The 22899-nt window shown below is 53.0% G+C and overlaps 1 protein-coding gene across 6 annotated transcripts in view; it reads right to left on the reverse strand.

Moving 5' to 3' along the window:
- The window catches only part of RASGEF1A (RasGEF domain family member 1A), a 38432-nt gene extending 16601 nt beyond the window's left edge, over positions 1 to 21831 (reverse strand). The window contains exon 1 of one of the 6 annotated variants that reach the window (XM_032607489.1): positions 21114 to 21370. In XM_032607489.1, the coding sequence (XP_032463380.1) occupies positions 21114 to 21131 (18 nt within the window). In that variant the 5' untranslated portion in view covers positions 21132 to 21370. Of the gene's footprint in view, positions 1 to 19298; positions 19350 to 20859; positions 21070 to 21113; positions 21373 to 21749 lie in introns of those variants that run through there. The other 5 variants (XM_032607486.1, XM_032607491.1, XM_032607485.1 and 2 more) reach the window with 5 other exon arrangements.
- Between the last annotated feature and the right edge of the window lie 1068 nt (positions 21832 to 22899).

The raw sequence follows: 22899 nt of genomic DNA on the forward strand, positions 1-22899 counted from the left end.
CCTCACATGCCACAACTAAAAAAGATACCGCATGCTGCAACTAAAGATCCCAAATGCTGCAACTGAAGATCCCACGTGCAGGACTTCCCTGCTGGCGCAGTGGTTAAGAATCCACTTGCCAATGCAGGGGACATGGGTTCGAGCCCTGGTCCAGGAAGATCCCACATGCCACGGAGCAACTAAGCCCGTGTGCCACAACTACTGAGCCTGTGCTCTAGAGCCCATGAGCCACAAATACTGAGCCTGTGTGCCACAACTACTGAAGCCCATGCGCCTAGAGCCCATGCTCCACAACTAGAGAAACCACCACAATGAGAAGCCCACGTACCGCAACGAAGAGTAGCCCCTGCTTGCTGGAACTAGAGAAAGCCCGCGTGCAGCAATGAAGACCCAACACAGCCAAATAAATAATTTTTAAAAAAAGATCCCACATGCCACAACTAAAGATCCCACATGTCACAACTAAAAAATCCAACATGCCACAACTAAAGATCCCACATGCCGCAACTAAAGATCCTACATGCAGCAATGAAGATCGTACATGCCACAACTAAGACCTGGTGCAGCCAAATAAATAAATGAATGTTAGAAAAAGAAAAAAGAAATGAGAACAGTCTCAGAGACCTCTGGGACAACATTAAACACACCAACATTTGCATTAGATGGATCCCAGAAGAAGAAGAGAAAGAGAAAGGGCCTGAGGAGATTTCAAACAGATTTCAAATAGAAATCTCTTCTATTTGAAGAGATTATACCCAAAAACTTCCCTAACACGGGAAAGGAAAGAAGTCACCCAAGCCCAGGGGGTGCAAAGAGTCCCATCCAGGATACAACCAAAGAGGCCGAAACACATATTAATCAAACTGACAAAAATTAAATACAAAGAAAAAATATTAAAAGCAACAAGGGAAAAGCAACAAACAATATACAAGGGAATCCCCATAAGGTTATCAGTTGATTTTTCAGCAGAAACTCTGCAGGACAGAAGGGAATGTCACGATATATTTAAAGTGATGAAAGGGGAAAAACCTACAACCAAGAATACTCTATCCAGGAGGGCTCTCATTCAGATGCGACAGAAAAATAGAAAGCTTTACAGACAAGCAAAATTTAAGAGAATTCGGTGCCACCAAACAGGTTTACGACAAATGCTAAAGGAAGTTCTCTAGGCAGGAAATGCAACCCAAAAAACTACAATAGATACACACACAAAAAAGAAAAAGCAACCAAACACAGCACTAAAGATAGTCATCAAATCACAAGAGAAGAGAAAAAAAGAGGAAGGGAAGAAAAAAAGACCTACAAAAACAAATCCCAAACAAGAAAATGGCAATAGGAACATACATATCGATAATCACCTTAAATGTAAATGGATTAAATGCTCCAATCAAAAAACACTGGGTGAATAGATACAAAAAGAAGACCCATATATATGCTGTCTACAAGAGACCCACTTCAGACCTAGGGACGCATACAGACCGAAGGTGAGGGGATGGATAAAGATATTCCATGCAACTGGAAATCAAAAGAAAACTGGAGTGTAAATACAATTATCAGACAAAATAGACTTTAAAATAAAGACTGTTACAAGGGACAAGGAAGGACACTACACAATGATCAAGGGATCAATCCAAGAAGAAGATATAACAGTTGTAAATATATATGCACCCAACATAGGAGCACCTCAATACAAAAGGCAAATGCTAACAGCCATAAAAGGGGAAATCAACAGTAACACAGTAATAGTGGGGGACGTTCACACCCCACTTACAGCAATGGACAGATCATCCAAACAGAAAATAATAAGGAAATATAAGCCTTAAATGACATATTAGACCAGACGGATTGAATTGATATTTATAGGGCATTCCATCCAAAAGCAGCAGAATAAACTTTCTTCTCAAGTGCACATGGAACATCCTCCAGGATAGATCACATCTTGGGCCACAAATCAAGCCTTGGTAAATCTAAGAAAACTGAAATCATATCAAGTATATTTTCTGACCACAACACTATGAGATTAGAAATAAATTACAGGGAAAAAACAAACATATGGAGGCTAAACAATATGTTACTGAACAACCAATGGATCACTGAAGAAATCAAAGAGGAAATCAAATAATACCTAGAGACAAATGACAACAAAAACACAATGATCCAAAACCTATGGGACACGCCAAAAGCAGTTCTAACAGGGAAGTTTATAGCAATACAATCTTACCTCAGGAAACAAGAAACATCTCAAATAAACAACCTAACCTTACACCTAAAGCAACTAGAGAAAGAAGAACAAGCAAAACCCAAAGTTAGTAGAAGGAAAGAAATCATAAAGATCAGAGCAGAAATAAATGAATAGAGATGAAGAAAACAACAGAAAATATCAATGAAACTAAAAGCTGGTTCTGTGAAAAGATAAACAAATGGATAAACCTTTAGCCAGACTCATCAAGAAAAAAAGGGAGAGGGCTCAAATGAATAAAATTAGAAATGGGAAAGAGAAGTTACAACGGACACAACAGAAATACAAAGGATCACAAGAGACTACTATGAGCAACTCTATGCCAATAAAATGGACAACCTAGAAAATATGGACAAATTTCTAGAAAGGTACAACCTTCCAAGACCGAACCAGGAAGAAATAGAAAATATGAACAGACCAATCACAAGTACTAAAATTGAAAAAGTGATTTAAAAACTTACATCAAACAAAGTCCAGGACCAGATGGCTTCACAGGTGAATTCTATCAAACATTTACAGAAGAGTTAACACCTATCCTTCTGAAACTCTTCCAAAAAACTGCAGAGGAAGGAACACTCCCATGCTCATTCTACAAGGCTACTATCACCCTGATACCAAAACCAGACAAAGATAACACAAGAAAAGAAAATTACAGGCCAATGTCACTGATGAACATAGAAGCAAAAATCCTCAGCAAAATACTAGCAAACAGAATCCAACAACACATTAAAAGGATCATACACTATGATCAAGTGGGATTTATCCCAGGGATGCAAGAATTCTTCAATATATGCAAATCAACCAATGTGATACACCATATTAACAAATTGAAAGATAAAAACCATATGATCATCTCAATAGATGCAGAGAAAGTTTTGACAAAACTCAACCCCCATTTATCATAAAAGCTCTCCAGAAAGTGTATATAGAGGGAACCTACCTCAACATAATAAAGGCCATATATGACAAACCCACAGCAAACATCATTCTCAACAGTGAAAAACTGAAAGCATCTCCTCTAAGATCAGGAAAAAAAACAAGGATGTCCACTCCCACCACTTCTATTCAACATAGTTTTGGAAGTTCTAGCCATGGCAATCAGAGAAGAAAAAGAAATAAAAGGAATCCAAATTGGAAAAGAAGTAAAACTGTCACTGTTTGCAGATGATATGATACTATACATAGAAAATCCTAAAGACGCTACCAGAAAACTACTAGAGCTCATCAATGAATTTGGTAAAGTTGCAGGATGCAAAATTGATACACAGAAATCTCTTGCATTCCTATACACTAACAATGAAAGATCAGAAAGAGATATTAAGGAAACACTCCCATTTACCATCACATCAAAAAGAATAAAATATCTAGGAATAAACCTACCTAAGGAGGCAAAAGACCTGTACTCAGAAAACTATAAGACGCTCATGAAAGAAATCAAAGATGACAAACAGATGGAGAGATATATATACCATGTTCTTGGATTGGAAGAATCAATATTGTGAAAATGACTATACTACCAAAAACAATTTACAGATGCAATACAATCCCTATCAAATTACCAATGGCATTTTTCACAGAATTAGAACAAAAAATTTCACAATTTGTATGGAAACACAAAAGACCCTGAATAGCCAAAGCAATCCTGAGAAAGAAAAACGGAGCTGGACGAATTAGGCTCCCTGACTTCCAATTATACTACAAAGCTACAGTAATCAAAACAGAAATACACATCAATGGAACAGGATAGAAAGTCCAGAGATAAACCCACACACCTATGGTCAACTAATCTATGACAAAGGAGGCAAAAATATACAATGGAGAAAAGACAGTCTCTTCAGTAAGTGGTGCTGGGAGAACTGGATAGTACATGTAAACAAATGAAATTATAACATTCTCTAACACAAAACACAAAAACAATCTCAAAATGGATTAAACACCTAAATGTAAGACTCTCTGACATAAATCGCAGCAAGATCTTTTTGGATCCACCTCCTAGAGTAATGAAAATAAAAACAAAAATAAATAAATGGGACCTAATTAAACTTAAAAGCCTTTGCATAGCAAAGGAAACCATAAACAAAATGAAAAGACAACCCACAGAACGGGAGAAAATACCTGCAAACAAAGCAACCAACAAGGGATTAATCTCCAAAGTATACAAACAGCTCATGCAGCTCAATATCAAACAACCCAATCAAAAAATGGGTGGAAGATCTAAATAGACATTTCTCCAAAGAAGACATACAGATGGCCAAAAAGCACATGAAAAGATGCTCAATATCAGTAATTATTAGAGAAATAGAGATCAAAACAACAATGAAGTATCACTACTCACTGGTCAGAATAGCCATCATAAAAAATCTACAAACAATAAATGCTTGATAGGGTGTGAAGAAAAGGGAACCCTCCTGCACTGTTGGTGGGAATGTAAATTGGTACAGCCACTATGGAGATTCCTTAAAAAACTAAATGTAGAACTACCATATGATCTAGCAATCTCACTCCTGGGCATATACCTGGAGAAAACCATAATTCAAAAAGATACATGTACGCCAATGTTCATTACAGCACTACTTACAAGAGCCAAGACATGGAAGCAACCTAAATGTCCATCAACAGAGGAGTGGATAAAGAATATATGGTACATATACACAATGGAATATTACGCAGCCATAAAAAAGAACAAAATAATGCCATTTGCAGCAACATGGATGGACCTAGAGATTGGCATACTGAGTGAAGTCAGCCAGAGAAAGACAAATATATTGCTAACATGTGGAATCTTAAAAAATGGTACAAATGAACTTACTTACAAAACAGAAATCGAGTCACAGATGTAGAAAACAAACTTATGGTTATCGGTGGGGGATGGGGGAGGGATAAACTGGGAGACTGGGATTGACACATACAGACTGCTATATATAAAAGAGATAACTGGGCTTCCCTGGTGGCGCAGTGGTTGAGAGTCTGCCTGCCGATGCAGGGGACACGGGTTCGTGCCCCGGTCCAGGAAGATCCCACATGCCACGGAGCGGCTGGGCCCGTGAGCCATGGCCGCTGAGCCTGCGCGTCTGGAGCCTGTGCTCCACAATGGGAGAGGCCACAACAGTGAGAGGCCCGCGTACCGCAAAAAAAAAAAAAAAAAAAAAAAAAAGATAACTAATAAGGACCTACTGTATGGCACAGGGAACTCTACCCACTACGCTGTAATGACCTGTATGTGAAAACAATCTAAAAAAGAGTGGATATATGTACAACTGATTCACTTTGCTGTACACCTGAAACTAACACAACATGGTAAATCAACTATACTCCAATAAAAATTGTTTTAAAAAATGAAATACAGGAGCTAAGACTCTTAAGTACTTCACGTGCCAGCAGTGACAGTAATGCTAGAGCTGAATCATCTCATTAATCCTCACAGTAACCCCACGAGAGAAACCATTACTCTCTGCACGCTGCAGGTGATGACAAGGCACAGAGAGGCCAAGTAACTGCCCCAGGTCACAAAGCAGATAATCAGAGGAAGGGGACGCAATGAGGGCTTCAGAGCTGCCACTGACAAGTTTTACGATAAACCTTCAGTAGGTGACGATGATGAAGGCTTGGAGACGTTGGAAGAAGACACAGAAGAAAGTTCAAGAACGCGGAGATTGCAGCAGGGCCAGGATGGAAGCAAAGGCAGTCAGGCAGGCCTGAGTTTGACCCTGGCTCAGCTACTTGTGGCTTTATCAGGATCCTCAAACTCTTGGAGCCATAATTTCCTCATCTGTAAAATGGGCCCAGGGAGCACTACTTCAGAGGTTTGCTGGGAGGAATGAATGCGCTCACTTGGGTAAAGCACTGCACGCTAGACATGGTAGCACCTTGCAACTGAGATGCTGACTCCCACAGGTGTGCCTGCTCAGAGCCCCACACAGGCCATTCCAGACACACAGGCCCCCAAGGTTCCTAGGGAGCCAGAGCCTGCGGGGCAGCCCTAAAGCAAATGCAGTGCATCAGCATCACCAGGAACTTGTCGGCAGCGCCAGCGCACCTTCCCCCGAGTCAGAACTCAGCCTGCTCTGGAGTTTCAGATCCTCTCCTATATAGAGCTTCGCTGCTCCTCCTGTGGCCCAACCAGCAGTACCATCACCTGGTCAATCACTGAAATGCAGGACCTCGAGTCCGAGCCCAGGCCTGCTGGGTCACGTCCTCACCTTCCCTGGACGTGCTTATCCCTTGGAGAGTTTCATCCTCCAGGTGACGAGAGCAGCTTCACCTAGGTCAGTGCCTCTGGCTGTGGCTGCACAACAGAATCACCTGGGGAGTTTAAAAATCCACTGTGCCCAGCTCCCACCGCCACAATTCTAACTGGCTGGGGGTACAGCTTGGGCACTGATGTTTTCCACGGCTTTCCAGGTGAAAATGGGAGCAGGAAGCACAGGGAGCCTCTCTCCTGCCTCGGCTGCTCCTGGCTGCAACCAGACCCACTTTGAGGCTGCAGACTCAGACATCGGTGGACAGCTCTGGAAGCCTCCAGAAGCCAGCCCGAGGGAGGGGGAAGATGGGGCTGGGGTGAGCCCAAGGATGGAGCCCCCAAGGACCCGCACGTCTGCCCCAAGTCAGCTGGCGCTGGTCTGGACAAGGCAGAAGCCCTTTACGGGGCAGTGGGGGACGGACTTGCACCCAGCCTGCCTCCTCTGAATCCTTACAGCTGCGCCTCTGTTCCCACAGGAGGAAGGCCAGCACCTTCTAATTATAGATGCAGTCGACTCACAGCCGGGCGGGTGAAAGTGATTCACCGGCTCCTAGAAGCCAGGCCCTGCGAGTTTTCCACCTTTCCCACCTCACGCGCAGGCCCCGGTGGGCGTGAGGGCATCCCAGGCGCAGGGGGGAAAGGAGCGCTCCTGCCAGCTCGGGAGAGAGCTGGCTCTGAATTCAGTGTCAGCGCTTGCCCGTCTCTTCCCTGGGTTTACTTGGCTCTCTGGGGGCACCATGGAGGAAGAGGGTCCTCCCTGCATGTGGGCCCAGGGTCCCCATGGCCCAAGCCTCAAAGGGTGCCGGGGTGCCAGGCGAGAAGGCTACAGCCACTGCCCCCGCACAGGCAGAGTGGCACGGTGGCGGTCAGGGGGTGGGCAGGGAAGACTGGCCGGGCAAAGGCTGAGCCTGAGGGACCCTTTGCTGCCTGTCTGGATGAGCCGCCACCAGCGGGCTGGCCGTGGGTCAGGCGGGCCAGGTGGGCGAAGCAAGGAGGCGTACGAGTTTCTTGTGGCGGCACTGTTGCCCTCTCCGTCTTGCCGCCCCTCCCGGGGCTCCCGCCACCACTCTGCCTGACACAGGCTGTCCCGGCACCCCTAGGCTCGGCCGAGGCACTCCATCCGACTAACTCCTGCCGCCGCCCTGAGCCTGATACGGCTGCAGCTACCCCTACACCACGGTCCAGCCCAGCCCCCCGCCTGCTGAAACTCCATTCCTGCAGCGCTCCCTGTCTGCACCCTCACCCGTGACCCTCACGTGCACACCTGCCGCGTCCTTTCCTGTGGTTTCGGGCCTGGGTCTGGGGCCTGGCGACAGAGTCCAGGCTGGAGTCAGGAGACAGTCTCGACGACCATGGGGAAGCCTCTGAGCTGCTCTGAGCCTGCATTTCCTCCGCTGTGAAGTGGGCGTAGAGGTTCTTGCCCCTCCCCCCTCGCAGGGTTGCGATAAGGGTTCGATGAGAAAACATGCCCCTGGGAGCGGGAGCAGTGCTGTTCTGTGCCACCCGCCTCTGTGCCTTGCCTCGATGGCACCCTCGTGGCCCAGCACGGGCTGCCGCCACTTCTGACCCACGGCCTCTGACCTAGGGCCTCACAGCCATCCGCAGGCCACTGGCCTCCTGCGCGGGCTGTGGGTTCTGCTCAGGTGCGAGACCCTGAGGCTCCACCCCAGCCCATGCCTGCCTGCGCTTGCTTACAACCCAGGCGTCCGGGGGTGGGGGTGGGGGAGGTCGGGTAACACCCTGGGGCAAACTCGGATTAATGAGGCACAAAAGCTTCCCATCCCCACTATCTACTTGCTCTCCCTCCCTCCCTCCTGCTTCCCCGGGACCAGCTCCCCCGTAAAGTGGTGGCACGTTAGCTTTGCCTCGATCTCTAGGGAAGCTGGGCTCAGAGAAGGGCAGCCATTCTTCTTGCTTCCACAGCCCCTCCCATGTCGAGATGAGGCACAGCTGAAGGCTCCCAAGCGCCCAGAGGGCCAGAGCTTAGGAGCCCACACACCCAGTCCCTGGCCCAGGCCTTCTCCAGCTGTTGGTTTGCGGCAAGTTACTCCATCCCTATGAGCCCCAGCTGTTTGTCAAACAAGACACTGGTCCCCAGACTTCCCGGCCTGGGTGTGGGGATACAGGAGGGGAGAAGGCAAGGAGGGTGGCTTCAGCCCAGAACAAGTGCTCACACACCCGAAGTGTCGTAGTTCCGAAAGTAAACAGCGTCCTCTGGGTTCCGCTCAGCCCGGCCAAGGCCTGCATGAACACGGGATTCCTTCCTGCGGGTACAGCCCGGAGCTCTGCGTCCACACAACTCAGGCTGGAGGCCCCGCTGAGGCTCTCGGTGAAAACCTTTAGCTTCTGGGTACGTGCAGCTGCCCTGCACACACAGCACACACAGACACACAGACACATGCGCACACCTTCTAAGGAACACACCGCTCCAAAGCATCAAGGACATGGAAGCCGCTGCACTGAGGGCCCAGGAGGAGAGGGAAGCACAGTGGGGAAGTAAGAGGAGATCTTAGGCAGCCCCACTGCTGTGAGAGATGCCGGCAAAGATGGGAAAAGAGGGTTTTTAGGAACTTGCCACAGAAGATTATGAATGAAATTCCCTTCTGCAGCCTCTTCAAGAGACTCGGCCACGCCACACAGCTTGTGGGATCTTAGTTCCCCATCAGGGATCGAACCCGCACCCCCTGCAGTGGAAGCGCGGAGTCTTAACCACTGGACCGCAAGGGAAGTCCCTCTTCAAGAGACTTTGGCTAGAGATCTGGGTGCCGCTCACTGCTGCAGTGCTTTCTAATGTGGCCCTAGCGAAGGGGAGCCTGCAGGCAGCAAAATCGGGAGGAGAGTATCTGTTCCTGGCTACACGCATGCAAAAGCCGGACACCCGCCGGGAGGGGCGGCCACACACACAGGCATGTGTGTACGGCTTTTGTGACCCGGGGCACAGTCCTTCCACTCACAAACTCCAGCTGTGCCCAAGACGGCCTTCAGAGACCCTGCACTCCACTCTCATCACACAGGAGCCCCCTGGACCCCTGGGAGCCGCAGCTGTGACAGTGGCCCACATGGTGCTGAGCCAGGGCTGCTGGACTCACTACGACAGCCAGAGCCCACCGTGTGCACCCGGACGCATCCATGGCTACACCGTCATGTATCTTCATGTTCTCCACTCACACACTCGTCCAGGCCTGGGTACAGGCCTTTCCCAAGTGCTTTTCCTGCTTCCTCTACTGAGAGGCTCAACAAGCCCTGGGGAGGCCTGACACTGCCCAATGGTCTCGTAAAAGGTTCCCACAGCGGAGGCTGTCACAAACAATTTACTTAAACATACTTGGGTAAGGAATGCACGTGACACTGACTCGAGACAAACATCCAATTACTGCAGCATCTGTGTGCAGGGTTGTCCGTGCTCACAACTGTCCGGGGCAGCGCTGCACAGCTTCCTGGAGGTGTTCCCATGCCCAGGGGCTGCTCCTGCCTCATCTCTTGCCTCCTGGCCCTTGAGGGGGAAGGTCCCTGCCCAGAAGCAGGGTCCAGGGGCCTCCAGTTCAATGCCCCAGCTCTGGGCAGGAAGGCGGGCTGGGAGGGGACGGCAGGAAGGGACTTGGGGCTACAGGTGGGGCAGGGACCTCGTCCTTCAGGAGCCACTTGGGAGGGACCCCACCCGTGGGCTCTCCGGGGTCCGCAGGCCTCCTGGCCTCTGATGCCCAGCTACCTGCTCCCAACACCACCTCTGCCCTCGGGGCACATCCTGGGAAAGGGGTGGCAGTGCTCAACGAGCATTCACTGCGCCCCCCCAGGGCAGCCTCAGACACAGCCAGCTTGGCCCCAGCTGAGAATGGGGACAGCAGCCCAGGGAGGGGACAGCCTGCTACACAGCTGGCCGGGAGCAGTGTCAGGCCCTCCACTCAACTCTGAAAGGGAGGAGCTGTCTGGGGCAGGTTCCCAGGGCACAGTCAGAATTCAGGATCCCTTCCAATCTTGGAGTCTGCAATTCCGGAAATTTCTAAGAAATGGAGAAGCAGGGAGAAGCTTTCTTTGACTAACCTTTGGTACTTTCAATGTTTATCATCAGGAGTTGGGAGCCCAGCCATGTGCTAGGCTTTACATATCTCATCTCAACGCAATCCCTCCAACCAACGGGGGGCAGTGTGGAGATGCCCATTTCTTAGATGAGGTTGCCAAGTGCCCACGACTTGCACTAAGCTGCTTAGGCAGGCAGTGGTGAGTAGGTCTGTCCAGGCCTGCCTGCCCCACTGCCCTGCTCCTTCTGGGGACTGTCATTTCTCCTCATCATTGTGCCTGGCCGGGGTATAACCTTCCGAGCATCAGATGAAGGCTGAGGCCCTCGCCCTGGGCACATGGATAAGTGCCCATTCCCACGGCATTCTGCATATGATTTCAGGGATTGACGGGCTCCCAGAAGCTCATCCATGGATGCCAAGTTAAGCATCCCAGCTTCCTGGAAAACTGGGACAAAAATGGCCCTGAGGGCCCATCTTGCATGAGCCCCCAGGGATCTGCTGGGAGGTGGAGGAGGGGCACGAGTCAGCCCCCTGCCTCTGCCAGGCTTTGCAAGTGGTGCTTCTTTCGGAGGCAGCACATGGACTTCTATTTTTTAACCTACTCAACAAAATGGAGACTATTTTTAGCTCAGCAAGCTGCAGGGCATCACAATTAGCAACTGAAAATTACACATCTTGCCAGTCTCCCCTCTGTTGGCTGGAGGAGAGAGAGAGAAAGTGCTCCTGGGGTGAGCTGGGTGCCAGCCCTGGCCCACACCCTGGTGGGCCACTTAACCAGGAGGGCAGCCTTTGGCCGAGATTTCAGAATGAGTGCATTCAGGGGGCTGTCTCTGGTTTCATCCCAGTTCCAGAAAAATCCAGAGCTGGTGGGAGCCAGGCAGGAGCCCCATCAGCTCTCAGAGGCCACAGTTAGGGAGAGACCCATGCTGGCTGCTTGAACCAGGGCCAGCAACACTGGAACCCAGCTCGGCTGGGGACCTCGGGCAGCTGAGGCCAGGCCTCCTGCCCCATCTGCACAATGAACCCAACCACCCTTCTAGGGCTAACTGTCTGGTTCTCTGATGTCATTTGCACTGGGGTGGGGTAGGAGGTGGGGTGTTCCACAGAGCCCTTGCTCTTCAACCGACAGACTAACCAATCATTCACTCACAAATGGCACCAAGGACCTGCCTAAACACTGGAGATCCGCCAATGAAGGAAACAGGGTCTCTGTCCCCACTGAGACCCCCGGCGCAGCCTGTGGCTGTCAGGCGTGATGACCACACAGATGAGGATGTGATATTAGGGGTTAGAAGGAGAGCAGTGCTCTGGAAGAGGAGAAGAGGGTCGGGAGAGCAGCTGCCAGCCTGAACCCAGACACTCCTAAGGCAGAAAGCTCCCTCCTGGGGGCCCTTCTTCCCCTCCCCAAACCCCAGCTTTCAGAGTTTCCTAACTTTGAGCTGAAATGTGTGTCTCTTAAGCTCCAGAAGCCCTGGTCCTATCTGCTGGGACCACATGCTGAAGATCTGGCTGCACACGAGCGGCTGGGCGAGGCCCGGCCACCCCATGAGCTGGGACCCAGAGGCCTCTCTGTAAAATGGCACCTGCGGCAGCAACTTCACAGGCAACAGTGAGCACGGCCGGAGGCCACCGTGCCCCAGACACGCTTAGTACCTGCTGGTTTCGGTGGAGTCAGAACTGTAGGACACTCACAGGCACTTGGGAATACCTGTCCTCCAGGTTACCCACCGCCTTCCTAGACACAGTTATGGCAGATGGTACTGCCCCTCTCCTGATCCCGCCTCTGAGGCCCTCTCCCCTCTCCGCAGCCTGGGCAGCCACGGGGCCCTGGTGCGGCCAGGAAGAAAGTGGGGAGAAGCTGCCTCCTCTGTCCAACCACACAGATCCACTGGCCCAGCTGCACTGCCCTGTCCTGGCAGGTGGCGCTCAGAACTGGCTCTGGGGACTTCCCTGGCAGTCCGGTGGTTAGGACTCTGCTTTCACTGCCGAGGGCGCAGCTTCGATCCCTGGCTGGGGAACTAAGATCCCGCAAGTCTTGCAGTGCGGCCAAAAGTTTTCTAAAAAAATTTTTTAAATAGAAGAACTGGCTCTGCCTTAGAGGTGGCTGCTCTGCCCGGGGTGGGGAGTGGTAGGGGTGACATGTTCTCTTTAGTCCTCACCCCTGTACTCCTGTGGCCTTGCCAGCAGGGAAGAAGTCCTCCTGAGGGCACGGCCGGCCCCATCCTCGCAGGCGGGGCCGCGGGAGCACCCTGCAGCTCCCATCCTCCCAGCCTGATGGGCCTTGGGGGCAGGAGGGCGAGGGGTGACGTTTTTCACATAAACCAAGCTTCAAGAAACCGTACTCGCAAGTGCCGGGAGGAAGAGCCACATTTACCTTCGTGTACCCTTGGGGCCACCAGGGCAGGCCCGGCCCCAGTGCAGGGCTGCAGGCTGGGATCCAGCCAGGAGGTGGCTGGCATGGGAACCAGAGCCACGCAGCACTTCGGCACCTTCTCCACAAAGGCCCGGCCTCCAAGAGATGCGAAACAATTAGAGCTTTGTTACAGATGCATGATTCATTTTTTTTTTTCCTTCTGAATTCCTTCCTATTACCAAATCCTATTTGAATTGACTACAGGAATCTTGCCATCTCCTCCTCACACTCCTAAATACAGATTCTGCCGCGTTGGGGTTTTCTCCTCCTTCTGTTCTGCCTTTCTGTCCAGTCAGCTTCTTCTGGTGGCTGCTCAAGGGACAAAATGTCATTGTCCACCAATAACCATCCCATTTTTGAGCCTTGAGAGGCCCGAGGAGGAGCAGGTAGGATTTCAGAGAATCCCTGCCCTCTCCCCACAGGGCGGGCTGCTGGCAAGCCGGCCTCCCACTCAGGGCCCTCAGGGCAGGGCGAGGGTGCCCAGGGCCTCCCCTTCCACCACCCACCACCCCCCCACCCCACCCCCGGCCTCAGATTCCAAAGGGGTCACCCCGCGCTCCTGCACGCGGCCGGGTGACGCTCAGACTCCGTGTGGAAACTGACATAACCTTGGGAGGCACTCCTGTCATTTCTGGGGGTTCCGGCAAGGTGCCATGGAGGAGGGCGGGCTGGAAGGCAGGGCGCAGACCCCCACCTCAACTGGAACGGCACCTCTGGGATCCCCTTCCTGTATGGGGCATCCACTTAAGGCTGCTGCTCAGAGCTCCCCCCCAACCAGAACCCCAGGTTCCAGGCGGCAGCATCTGACCCAGGCTCCCCCTGCTCCGGCCACAGGAGCCAGGCAGGACCCCAAGGAGCGGCAGGGCGTGGCTGTGAACGAGCAGGATAACAGGGGACTGCGTCAGAGCTCAGGGTCCTTCGGAGGCAGGGAGGCTGGGCCCCTAGGGAGAGAGGGGGGCGGGGTCCGAGCCATGCTCAAGCCTTTCCAGGAGTGAGTAGCAGCCTCTACTCCACCCGCCAGGCTGCGTCGGGGGGCGGGGGGGGGGGGGTGCCAGGGTACAGAAAAAAGAACGTATAGTCCTTTTATTTTTAAATGACATCTAATTAGGCTGAGCAACGACTTTCCTTTGTGTTTAAAAACAAATAAAAATCAATTTCCTTCGCTTGAACTGTCATCCTCCTGGCAGACACCCAGAGTGGCAGCCCTGGGATCCCGCTGCACTGCAGGAGCTGGAGACTTCTGTACGCTGACCTGCTGGTGGAGGGCAGCAGGCGTCCAGCTCCCTGCTGGGCCTGGACAGAAACAGGACCAGGACGTGCGTCTTGACCCTCCAGCAGAAACATCGCCCACTCCCTGCGCACATTCTCTGTACACAAGCAGCTTTCCTGCCACATGCCCTATGTCCCCTGGCCCTGGGGGCTGGTAACCAGGTGTCTAGCCCAGCTCCCAGGAATACCAGCAGCACAGCTGCCTGCATCCCTCCCCAGGGCAGTGCACTTCCCCGCACACCACCCTGCACACACTGCTGGCAAGGCAGCTGTCACCCCATTTTCCAGACAAGGAACAAAGCCCCAAGGGTTTAAGTCATCAGCCTTAGGCCTTACAGTTCCAAAGTAGGGGAGCTGGGATTTGAACCCTGGTGTGTGTAACCACCACGATCTGATAGGAAACCCAGGACCGTCAGCGCAGGCTCAGGAGAAGGAAGGGCAGGTGCGAGGCGAAGGCAGGTGGAGCCGGCCAGGGTCCCCGCGAGATGGGCAAGGCCTGGCCCAGAAGGAGCCACCTGCTGGCAGTGTGCAAGGTGAGGCCAATGAGCGCAGCATTGTGGGGAGCAGGGCAGGGTCCAAGGGCCAGCTGTGCGTGTGCCCGCACGGGGCCCCTTGCTGGACAGCCCGATCCAAACCCTCCCTGAAACAGCTCAGCAGCCACACCGCCAATGAGTGACACTCACAGGGGGTTTCCACCTACTGGGCTGTCCTACACATCCCCACAGGGCCCTCCAAGGCCTTACTGACCATTGTCCAGATGAGGTGCGGCCCAGGAGGCGAAGGACAGCCTGAGGCCACACTGTCTGGCAGGGCAGAGCCAGAAACAGCCCACGGCTCCTGCCTGCAGGCTGGTTCTTTCTGCCAAGAGTTGAAAGTGCAAGGCAAACTGCCAAGAACACGCCTGCCCCGCTGTGCCCAGGAAACGGGGCCGGTGCCCAAGCACAGAGCAGGGAGCTCCTCTTCGTGGACCAGAGACAGGCAGGATGACAACTAGAACTTTCTACAATTCCTGACACGTGGTTCAGACCCAAAGAGACGAGTGGTAGAAAGGAATGAAAATACTGCAGGGCATTCTCTCAAGACGTGGGAATGGAAACATAAGGAGAAAAATGCATGAAATCCCATGGCGTAAGACAGCAAGGCATATCCTTCCACCCGAGAGTACTCATCCACATTGTTCATACATCACTTCACCAGTGAGACCCTGATGGAGTTCCCAAACAGAAATGTACAGGTGACAGAATGATGTGTCTGGACATTAATAAACACAGCTGGATATTAACAAACAAACGATGAACCCAAAAAATTCACCCACTTGATTAAAAAACTTCCCTAAATCATGTTTGTGTTCAAGTAGCACTCAAAACTCCAATTACAGACACATCAGAAAAATAACCCTTATAAGAAATCTCCTCGTGAAATTCGACATGGCCAAAGCTGTACTCAGAGAAAAATTCATGGACTTCAATATATTTTAAATAAACAGGAGGAAATGAAAACAAACTAAGCACTTGATTTAAAAAGAGCTTCTAAACAAAACAGACATACAGCAAAGCAAACTAGAGGAAGGAATTACTAAAAGATAAATGAGTGGATTGAAGGAAAGAAAGACAGTAGAACTTGCTGATTACATTCAAGAGCCGATTTTCTTTGGGAAACACAAATTAAAAAGATAAACCTCTGGCAATTCTAATCAACAAAAGGATGGAAGAAAGGAAGGAAGCTGGCAGACAGGGAAAGAGGGAGGGAAGGATCGAGACTGGGAGGGAGGAAAGGAATGAAGAGAGGGAGAAATGCAAAAACAGAGGAATGAGAAAGAGACTCTAACCACAGATGTGGAGAAGAAACTTTAAACGAATAGATGATGTAAACCTGTGCTAAAAGGTCTGAAAGCATTTTGAACTAGGATATTACCTAGAAAATATGAATAACCGAGATAGACTAGAAATGTTTAGAACGCAAGAAGACCAATAACCATAGTACAAATTAAGTAAGCTGACAGCCAGCTAAACCTCAGAGAAAAACAAAAGCGAGCCCCGGCTGAGCCAGTTTCCAAAATGAATGACTTCAACCCTTGAAGAGTAAGATAATTTTATATGATATTTAAGCTATTTCAACTACATAATTCATATTGAAAACCTTTCCTATTCATTTTATGAAGCTAACATAACCATGATTTATAAATGTGACAAATATCTCCCCTAATAGAAAAGTAGGTATAAATTCTTACCTATGAAGATAGAGGAAAAAGACCCCAAGCAACATATCGGCAGAATGAACCCAGCAGCGTTTCAAAGCACAATCGAACCTGACCCAGTGGGATTTATTCCAGAAACAGGATGATTTAGCTCAGAAAAGCTAATAAGTCAACACATTAATAGGTCCAAGGAGGAAAGGAATTTGATGATTCTGCTATATACAGGAAAGCCTCGTATGATATCCATTCTTGGTGTACACTCTCGGTACTTCATGATGAAGATTATGTATTTGAAATTTAGGGCCAATTTCAGACTTAACAGTAAAACATTAGAGGCCTCCTCATTAACATGAAGATCAAGCCAAGGACAACTGCTAGAGATGTGGGGACGTATGTATATGTGTAGCTGATTCAATTTGTTGTAAAGCAGAAACTAACACACCATTGTAAAGCAATTATACTCCAATAAAGATGTTAAAAAATAAAAAATAAATAAAAAAATAAAGTTGCTTTGTACCTTTCAGAAAACACACTAAGATAAGAAAATGTTAACAAGATACATTAGAAATGAATTAAATTCATTCCTGGGTTTTCCAGGGAGCCCAAAATCTGTTCAAAATACTGAGAGTTTAATTACCAATTACCTAACATACATTTTTTAAAGATCGCTGTCTTACCTATCAACCTCGCCTGGAGACAGGCATTCCCATCCCCAAAGACATCCTGACTCAGTCCGTGTGGAGTGCGTGCTTCCACCCCAGCGGCAGAAGGGAGGAGGGTGTGTGTGAGCCAGTGCCTGTGTGCGTGCGTGAGTGCGTGCGTGCGTGCCCTGGGGCCTCCCAGCTCTGCAGGTCTCCCAGCCTCTGGGCAGGGACGTGTTGCTCCCAGTGGGCCTGCCCTGCCACCCAGGTCAGCCACCCAGCCCACAGCCCCCTTACTGGCCACACACCCCTGACACCGCAGCATTCTGCCCTCTGGGCTGGGCATCTCTAGGGGGCTGCCACCCCTCTTCTAAGGAGGTTGCACGGGGCCCTGGTGCGCGCAGGGTGGCCAGGCTCTGGGGTCGGCCAGCCCCAGAATGAATGTCGCCTCTTCCTGCTCTGCTCATGGCGCTGCCTTACACCTCAGAGCCTCAGCTTCCTCTTGTGTCACTGGAACAGCCACCTCGTGAGGGTTAAAGGAGACGCGAGAGCTGGCTCCAAGTCCTCTGACTCACACTCGCCACAGGGGGCGGCTCGTGCGGCAGCGACACTGACCTTTGGGAAATGCCGTGGGCTTGGCCCCAGCCAGGCAGGCCGGTGTGAGCGGGACAGTGAGGGTGGGGTTCTTCCACTGGAGGCTGAGACACAGGGCAGTGGGTTTGCCAGAGAAACCCCACCGGCTGGCTGGCGACCATGAGGCCACAGGGCCAGAACTCTTGGGGGCTGCAGGGCTCCAGGGGGTGAGAAGCAAAGAACCACAGTGGAGGTCCCTGGCTGCTTTCCTCTGGAGACCCCGGGGCCACTGTCCACATGACCTATCACCCAGGGCCCTCCAATCTGTCTGCCTCTGGGCTCCCCTTGTCCTGGAACCCACAGGGCTCCAGCCAGCCCAGAACCTGGCATAGTGGACATCCTGGACAGGGGGCCAGCTGTGACCCCTGACACCCTGGCTGAACTCAGGCAAGCCGCAGCACCTGTGGGCCTCAGATTCCCCAAGTGTAACACATGGAAGCAGAACTAGGCAGTCTCCGTGGGCCATTCCAGCCCTCGTGTCTGTTTCTCCCTTCCCTCGCTTATTCAGTCAACAAACCCCTGAGGTCCTACTGATCTGTGCTGCACACTTGGAAATGGAAGAACCCATGGAGCTCAGTGTGTGCCACTAGGGGTAGAAGTAACACCGCAGTGCAGTATGAGAGACTCGGGATTAGAGGTCTGCGCTGGCTGGGTGTTGAGGGGGCACAAGGGTGGAGGGACTATCTCTGTAGGGAGAAGTCAAGGAGGGCATCCTGGAGGAGGTGATTTGGAGGTGGGCTTCCAAGGATGAGCAGGGGGTTTCCAGTGGGTTAGGAGAAGGAAGAGCAGGGAGATAAAACAGGTCTCCTGGCTGACCTCCTTTTATCAGGACTGTTTGTCAGGACTGTGACACCACAGTCCTGACAGACCAGCCCTTTTCTGGTCACTCAATAGCAGCTCCCCAGAGGGTGAGGGCCAAGAAGCCCAGCTCTGTGGAGGGTGCAGGCAGCTTCCACAGGTACCTCAGCTCCGTCTCTCAAGTCAAACCCTACCCATCCCAAAGCCAGTGTGTGACTCCCCACCCCCAAGCAGCTCTCCCAGATGGCGTAGCTCGCAAAGCCCCTGCACCACTGTGGTCCCTGTGCTTGGTGGGTACGTGACCTACAGGTGGTACTGCCCCAGTGCTCCTGAACCTCGGACGGGGACGGCAGCCAGGTCGACACAAGATGTTGTGGCCCCCCCACCTCACCTTGCCTCCCCCGGTGGAGCTCACACGAAGCTCCTCCAACCCCAGCAGCTGGCAGGCCCAGCAAGATGAGGGCGTGGTGCCTGGACCAGGCTGTCCTGAGCCAGCAGGTACAGGTGTAGGCGGCGTGGCCAGGAGGCAGCAAGGGCTTGCAGGATGGAGCAAGCTGGGGCTCCAAATTAGCACCCCAGGCCAGACCCTCCCCTAACTCCATACACCCAGCCAGTGCCAGGAGACATCGCCCCGGGGTGCCAACCTGTCCCACCTCTTCCCCGACTGCACCCCCGCTCCACCTGCATCCTTTCCCGCCTCGCCTTCCTGGAGTTGGCTGTCTCCTCTCCATCTCTACACCACAGCTCCACCGTCAGCAAGGCCACCTGCTTACCTTCAGAGTAAATCGGCCCTTCTCTCCTCCTCCGCTGCCACCTCCCTGGTCTGAGCCCCTGGGCCCCTGCGCTTACGCTCGCCAGCTCTGCTCCTGACACCGGCCTCCAGTCTGGTCCTCTTCGAAGACTTGCCTGACCTCTTCCTGCTGTGCTCCTCTGCTCCCACTGCCATGTATCTCCCTCCCTCTCCTCCAGCAGGTCCTCAGGCTGAGGCCTCCCCTGACTGCCCCACCCAAGGCACAACAGCTGCCCCACACTGATGGTCAGTGCGCTGGGCACCAAACGTGTTGGACCCCTGCTCGCCAGGCTGAGCAGAATTGTCATTACTGGTCCTAGCGAGACTGAGTGGGGCCCTGTGACTCATCTGGCTCAAGAGCAGTGAGTAGAAGTGACGTGTGGCACTCTGAACTGGGGCACTGAAAGGTTAGTGCAAGGGCCTCTCTCCCCCTCTGCCATGGGACCTGTCAGCCCAGGTCCTTGAGTGAGGAAGGCTTGGAGCAGGGCCCCGCCAAACCATGAAGAACTCGCTGATAAGTGAAAATTACAAGGTGTTGTTATAAGCTCCTGGCTTTGGGGGTTGTTTGGTTACCGCTGATAACCTAAACTACCCTGCCCTTGATATGTACCCTTGATATGTTCTATTCCTCTTTCCTGCTTTACTTCTCTTTAGCACTTATCACCATGTAACATTCCATATTCCATTTCTTGATTGTGCTTTTCTTTTTCCCTGTCTCTCTTGCTAAAAGGTGAGCCATGAGGACAGGGACTGTGGTGTCTCTGGTTCCCTGCTGAATCCATGGTGCCTGCACACAGCAGGTGCTCAATAAATGTGCACTGAATAAGTGAAAGAATGAAGGACTAAATGAGTCCTGCTTCTTGGGCACAGCCAGGCCCAGTCAGCCCAGCTGTGGCCCCCTTCTGTGCCCCATGCTGCACTGAGCCTGAGATCTACGCCGGTCAGCTCCAGGCTGAGGGCTTAGAACAGCGGCACCTGAATCACATTGCCTGATTGCCTCAAAGGAAGGGTTTGAGCCATGGAAATGCAACACTGCCTCATGCTCGGGATTAATTCCAGGACAGGTTCTCAGCCTCCCTTCCTGTAGAAAGGAAGCTGCCCCTCACCTTGGGGTCCACACCCCTGGAAGCCCCAGGCTGGGCCTCACTCTCCTTAAATACACAGGTGTCTGTGGGCCCACACAGGCACAGTCCTGCCCGCCCTGCCTCTCCCTCTCTCTCACACACACACTCCATATATAAACATGCCCACATTTTCACATACTCTCACTCTCGCCCACACATCACACATACACACCTCCCACATGCCCACCTCATCTCAGACCTCCTCTCCCGGCACCTCCTCCAGGGCAAACAGGTGGTTCTGTGTTCAAGTCCAGAAAAGGATCCACTGTCGTCTTGGCGCTTATAAGCCTGTCTGTGCCAGTCCCAGGGCAGCCACCCTCCTGCCGACCCTGTCACTGGGGCTGCTGTCTCCTGCCTCTCCGGCCCTGTCCACCCCACATGGGTCCCTACCAGGTGTGCAGGTGCCACGCGGCCACAGACTATCACCGGCGTCCGCAGGCCGTGCCAGGTAGCAGCCTGGGCTGCCCATCCGTTCTGAGCCCTGGGCGCAGCCCACCTGACAGCTGGTGTCCCAGTGGGGACCCACAGAGAGAGTGGTTCCCAAGGGCAGGCTTCCTCCGGGCCTGGCCAAAGATGTCCTCAGGATGGCCACACTCCTTGTCCGGAGGTCAGGACTGCTTCCCGAGCTCGGCGGCGCAGGAACCCCTGACCCCGCAGTCCGACTGCAACCAAGTGGTTGCCCTGCGAGCCCGTCCACGTCACCGCCTCCGCGACCCGCCGCCCCGCACCTGCCACGCGCCGCAGCCCTACCTGGGGCTCCAGAAACATCCTGGCTGCCTGCTCCCGGCGCCCCGGGCGTCCCGCGTGCGGCCGCTTCTCTCCCTGCGCGCCACTGCAGCTCCAACCCTCCGCCCCGCCCGCGGACTACCCCACGCCCGCCTCCTCCCGGGAGGCGGGGCCCGACCAGGGCCGGGAACGCTAGGATTCTGGATGGGGCGGAGGTGAGGGGCCAAGGGGTAGCGAGGGACGGGGTGGGGCCGAGGGACCTCGAGGCAGCGCCAGGGGCGGTCCGGGGCATCCTGGAGTTCGAGGGGGCGTGGCGCAGGGGGCGGGGAAAGGACCGGAGGGGCGGGGCGCTGCTTGGAGAGAGGTGGCGAAGGTGCAGGGGTTGGGGCGCCGGGAGGGGCGCGGCGTGGGCAGGGCACACAGGCCTGGAGCTGGATTTGGGGGCGCTGGGAGTGCAGGCGGAGCGGGCCGTGGCGTCAGGACGGAGGCCATGGCAGGGTGTCGGTGCTGGGTGCGCCGGGTGGGCTTGCGAAGGGGGGCCGTGTGGGTCGGTGCTTAGCGCGCGGTAGGAGCGGTCGTCCTGGTGAGATCCAGCTAACGGAGAGCCCCGTGCGCCCCCATATCCTCCCTCGAGCCTCTCTTCCCCCTGCCCGACCTCACCTCATCGCAGAGGTCCACTACAGAGCTACGGCAGCGTGCTTGGCCAGCGTCTGGCTTGAATGCCTCCCCTCACGGGGCTCTCACTCCACACAGCTCTGGCCTCGAGCGTCCCACGAAACTTTCTGTCCTTCCGTTTCCTTGAGTGAACACAGGGGACACGGCAGCTGCTTTTGTGGGAGGACTACTCTAAGACACAGCGTGGGTCGGACCTGGCACATGGCACAGCGAGGCGTCCTCCCGCCCCCAGGCCCCGGCGCTCAGAAAGAATCCTGTCCGGTGACGGATCTTCCCCTCCCTCGCGTTCCTGCGTTGCCCCCAACGCGGGCTCTGAGAATCTGAAAGGAAAAGGTGGACTGAGGGAAGAGCGCCCTCTCTGGGAGATCTAGAACCGGAGGGCCCAGAGGCTGAGTGGGGAGAGGGAGGGGGTGGGATCTGGAAGAGCTCAGGAACAAGCCCTGGGGCTGGGATGGGGAGAGGTGATGCTGTCAGTGTCCAGGCAAGTCCCAGGACGCCGGCCCCCAGCAGCCCGTGAGACAGCCATCTCTCTTCCCAGCTACCCGTTCTCCTTTGCCTGTTCTCCTACCAGTAGCAAGATTGGCCCTGAGGCTGAGTCCTGCTGGACAGCTATTTCCGTCTTGAGGAATTAGGGGCTGTGCTGAGTCCATTCACCAGCCTCCTCCAAGAGAATGCAGGAGTTTGGAGACAGCTGTCCTTCTCTTGGAGGTCTGCCCCCACCCCACTTTCTCTACTAAGACTGGAACCCAGGTCTCACTGCTCCAGCACCTGCTCCTGTGGGTGGGCAGTCAGGAAGAGGGGGGGCAACATTAGCAGAAATGACCAGGGCTGCAGACTGCTGGCACATCAGCCCCCCAAGCTTCCACACTGTCCGTCTCCCCCTGCTGCTTCTGCATCTCATTTCAGGCCAGTCAGAGGATGCAAAGCTAACACTGGCCTCTGCAGGGGACTTGTGGAACCAGGACCAGCCTGGGCCCTTGGTCCTGAGCCCGCCTGGCCACTCTTCCCCTTCACACAGCTCCACAGTGCCAAGAGGGGTGAGGGGTTTTGCCCTGAGGGAGCTTGCCAGGCACCTACCCCTGCTGTCCCCGGCCCTACCCCACAGCCCTGCAGGATATCTGGGCCCTCAGGCAGC

The sequence above is a fragment of the Phocoena sinus genome, chromosome 16, assembly GCF_008692025.1.
Source record: "Phocoena sinus isolate mPhoSin1 chromosome 16, mPhoSin1.pri, whole genome shotgun sequence".
NCBI lineage: Eukaryota > Metazoa > Chordata > Mammalia > Artiodactyla > Phocoenidae > Phocoena > Phocoena sinus.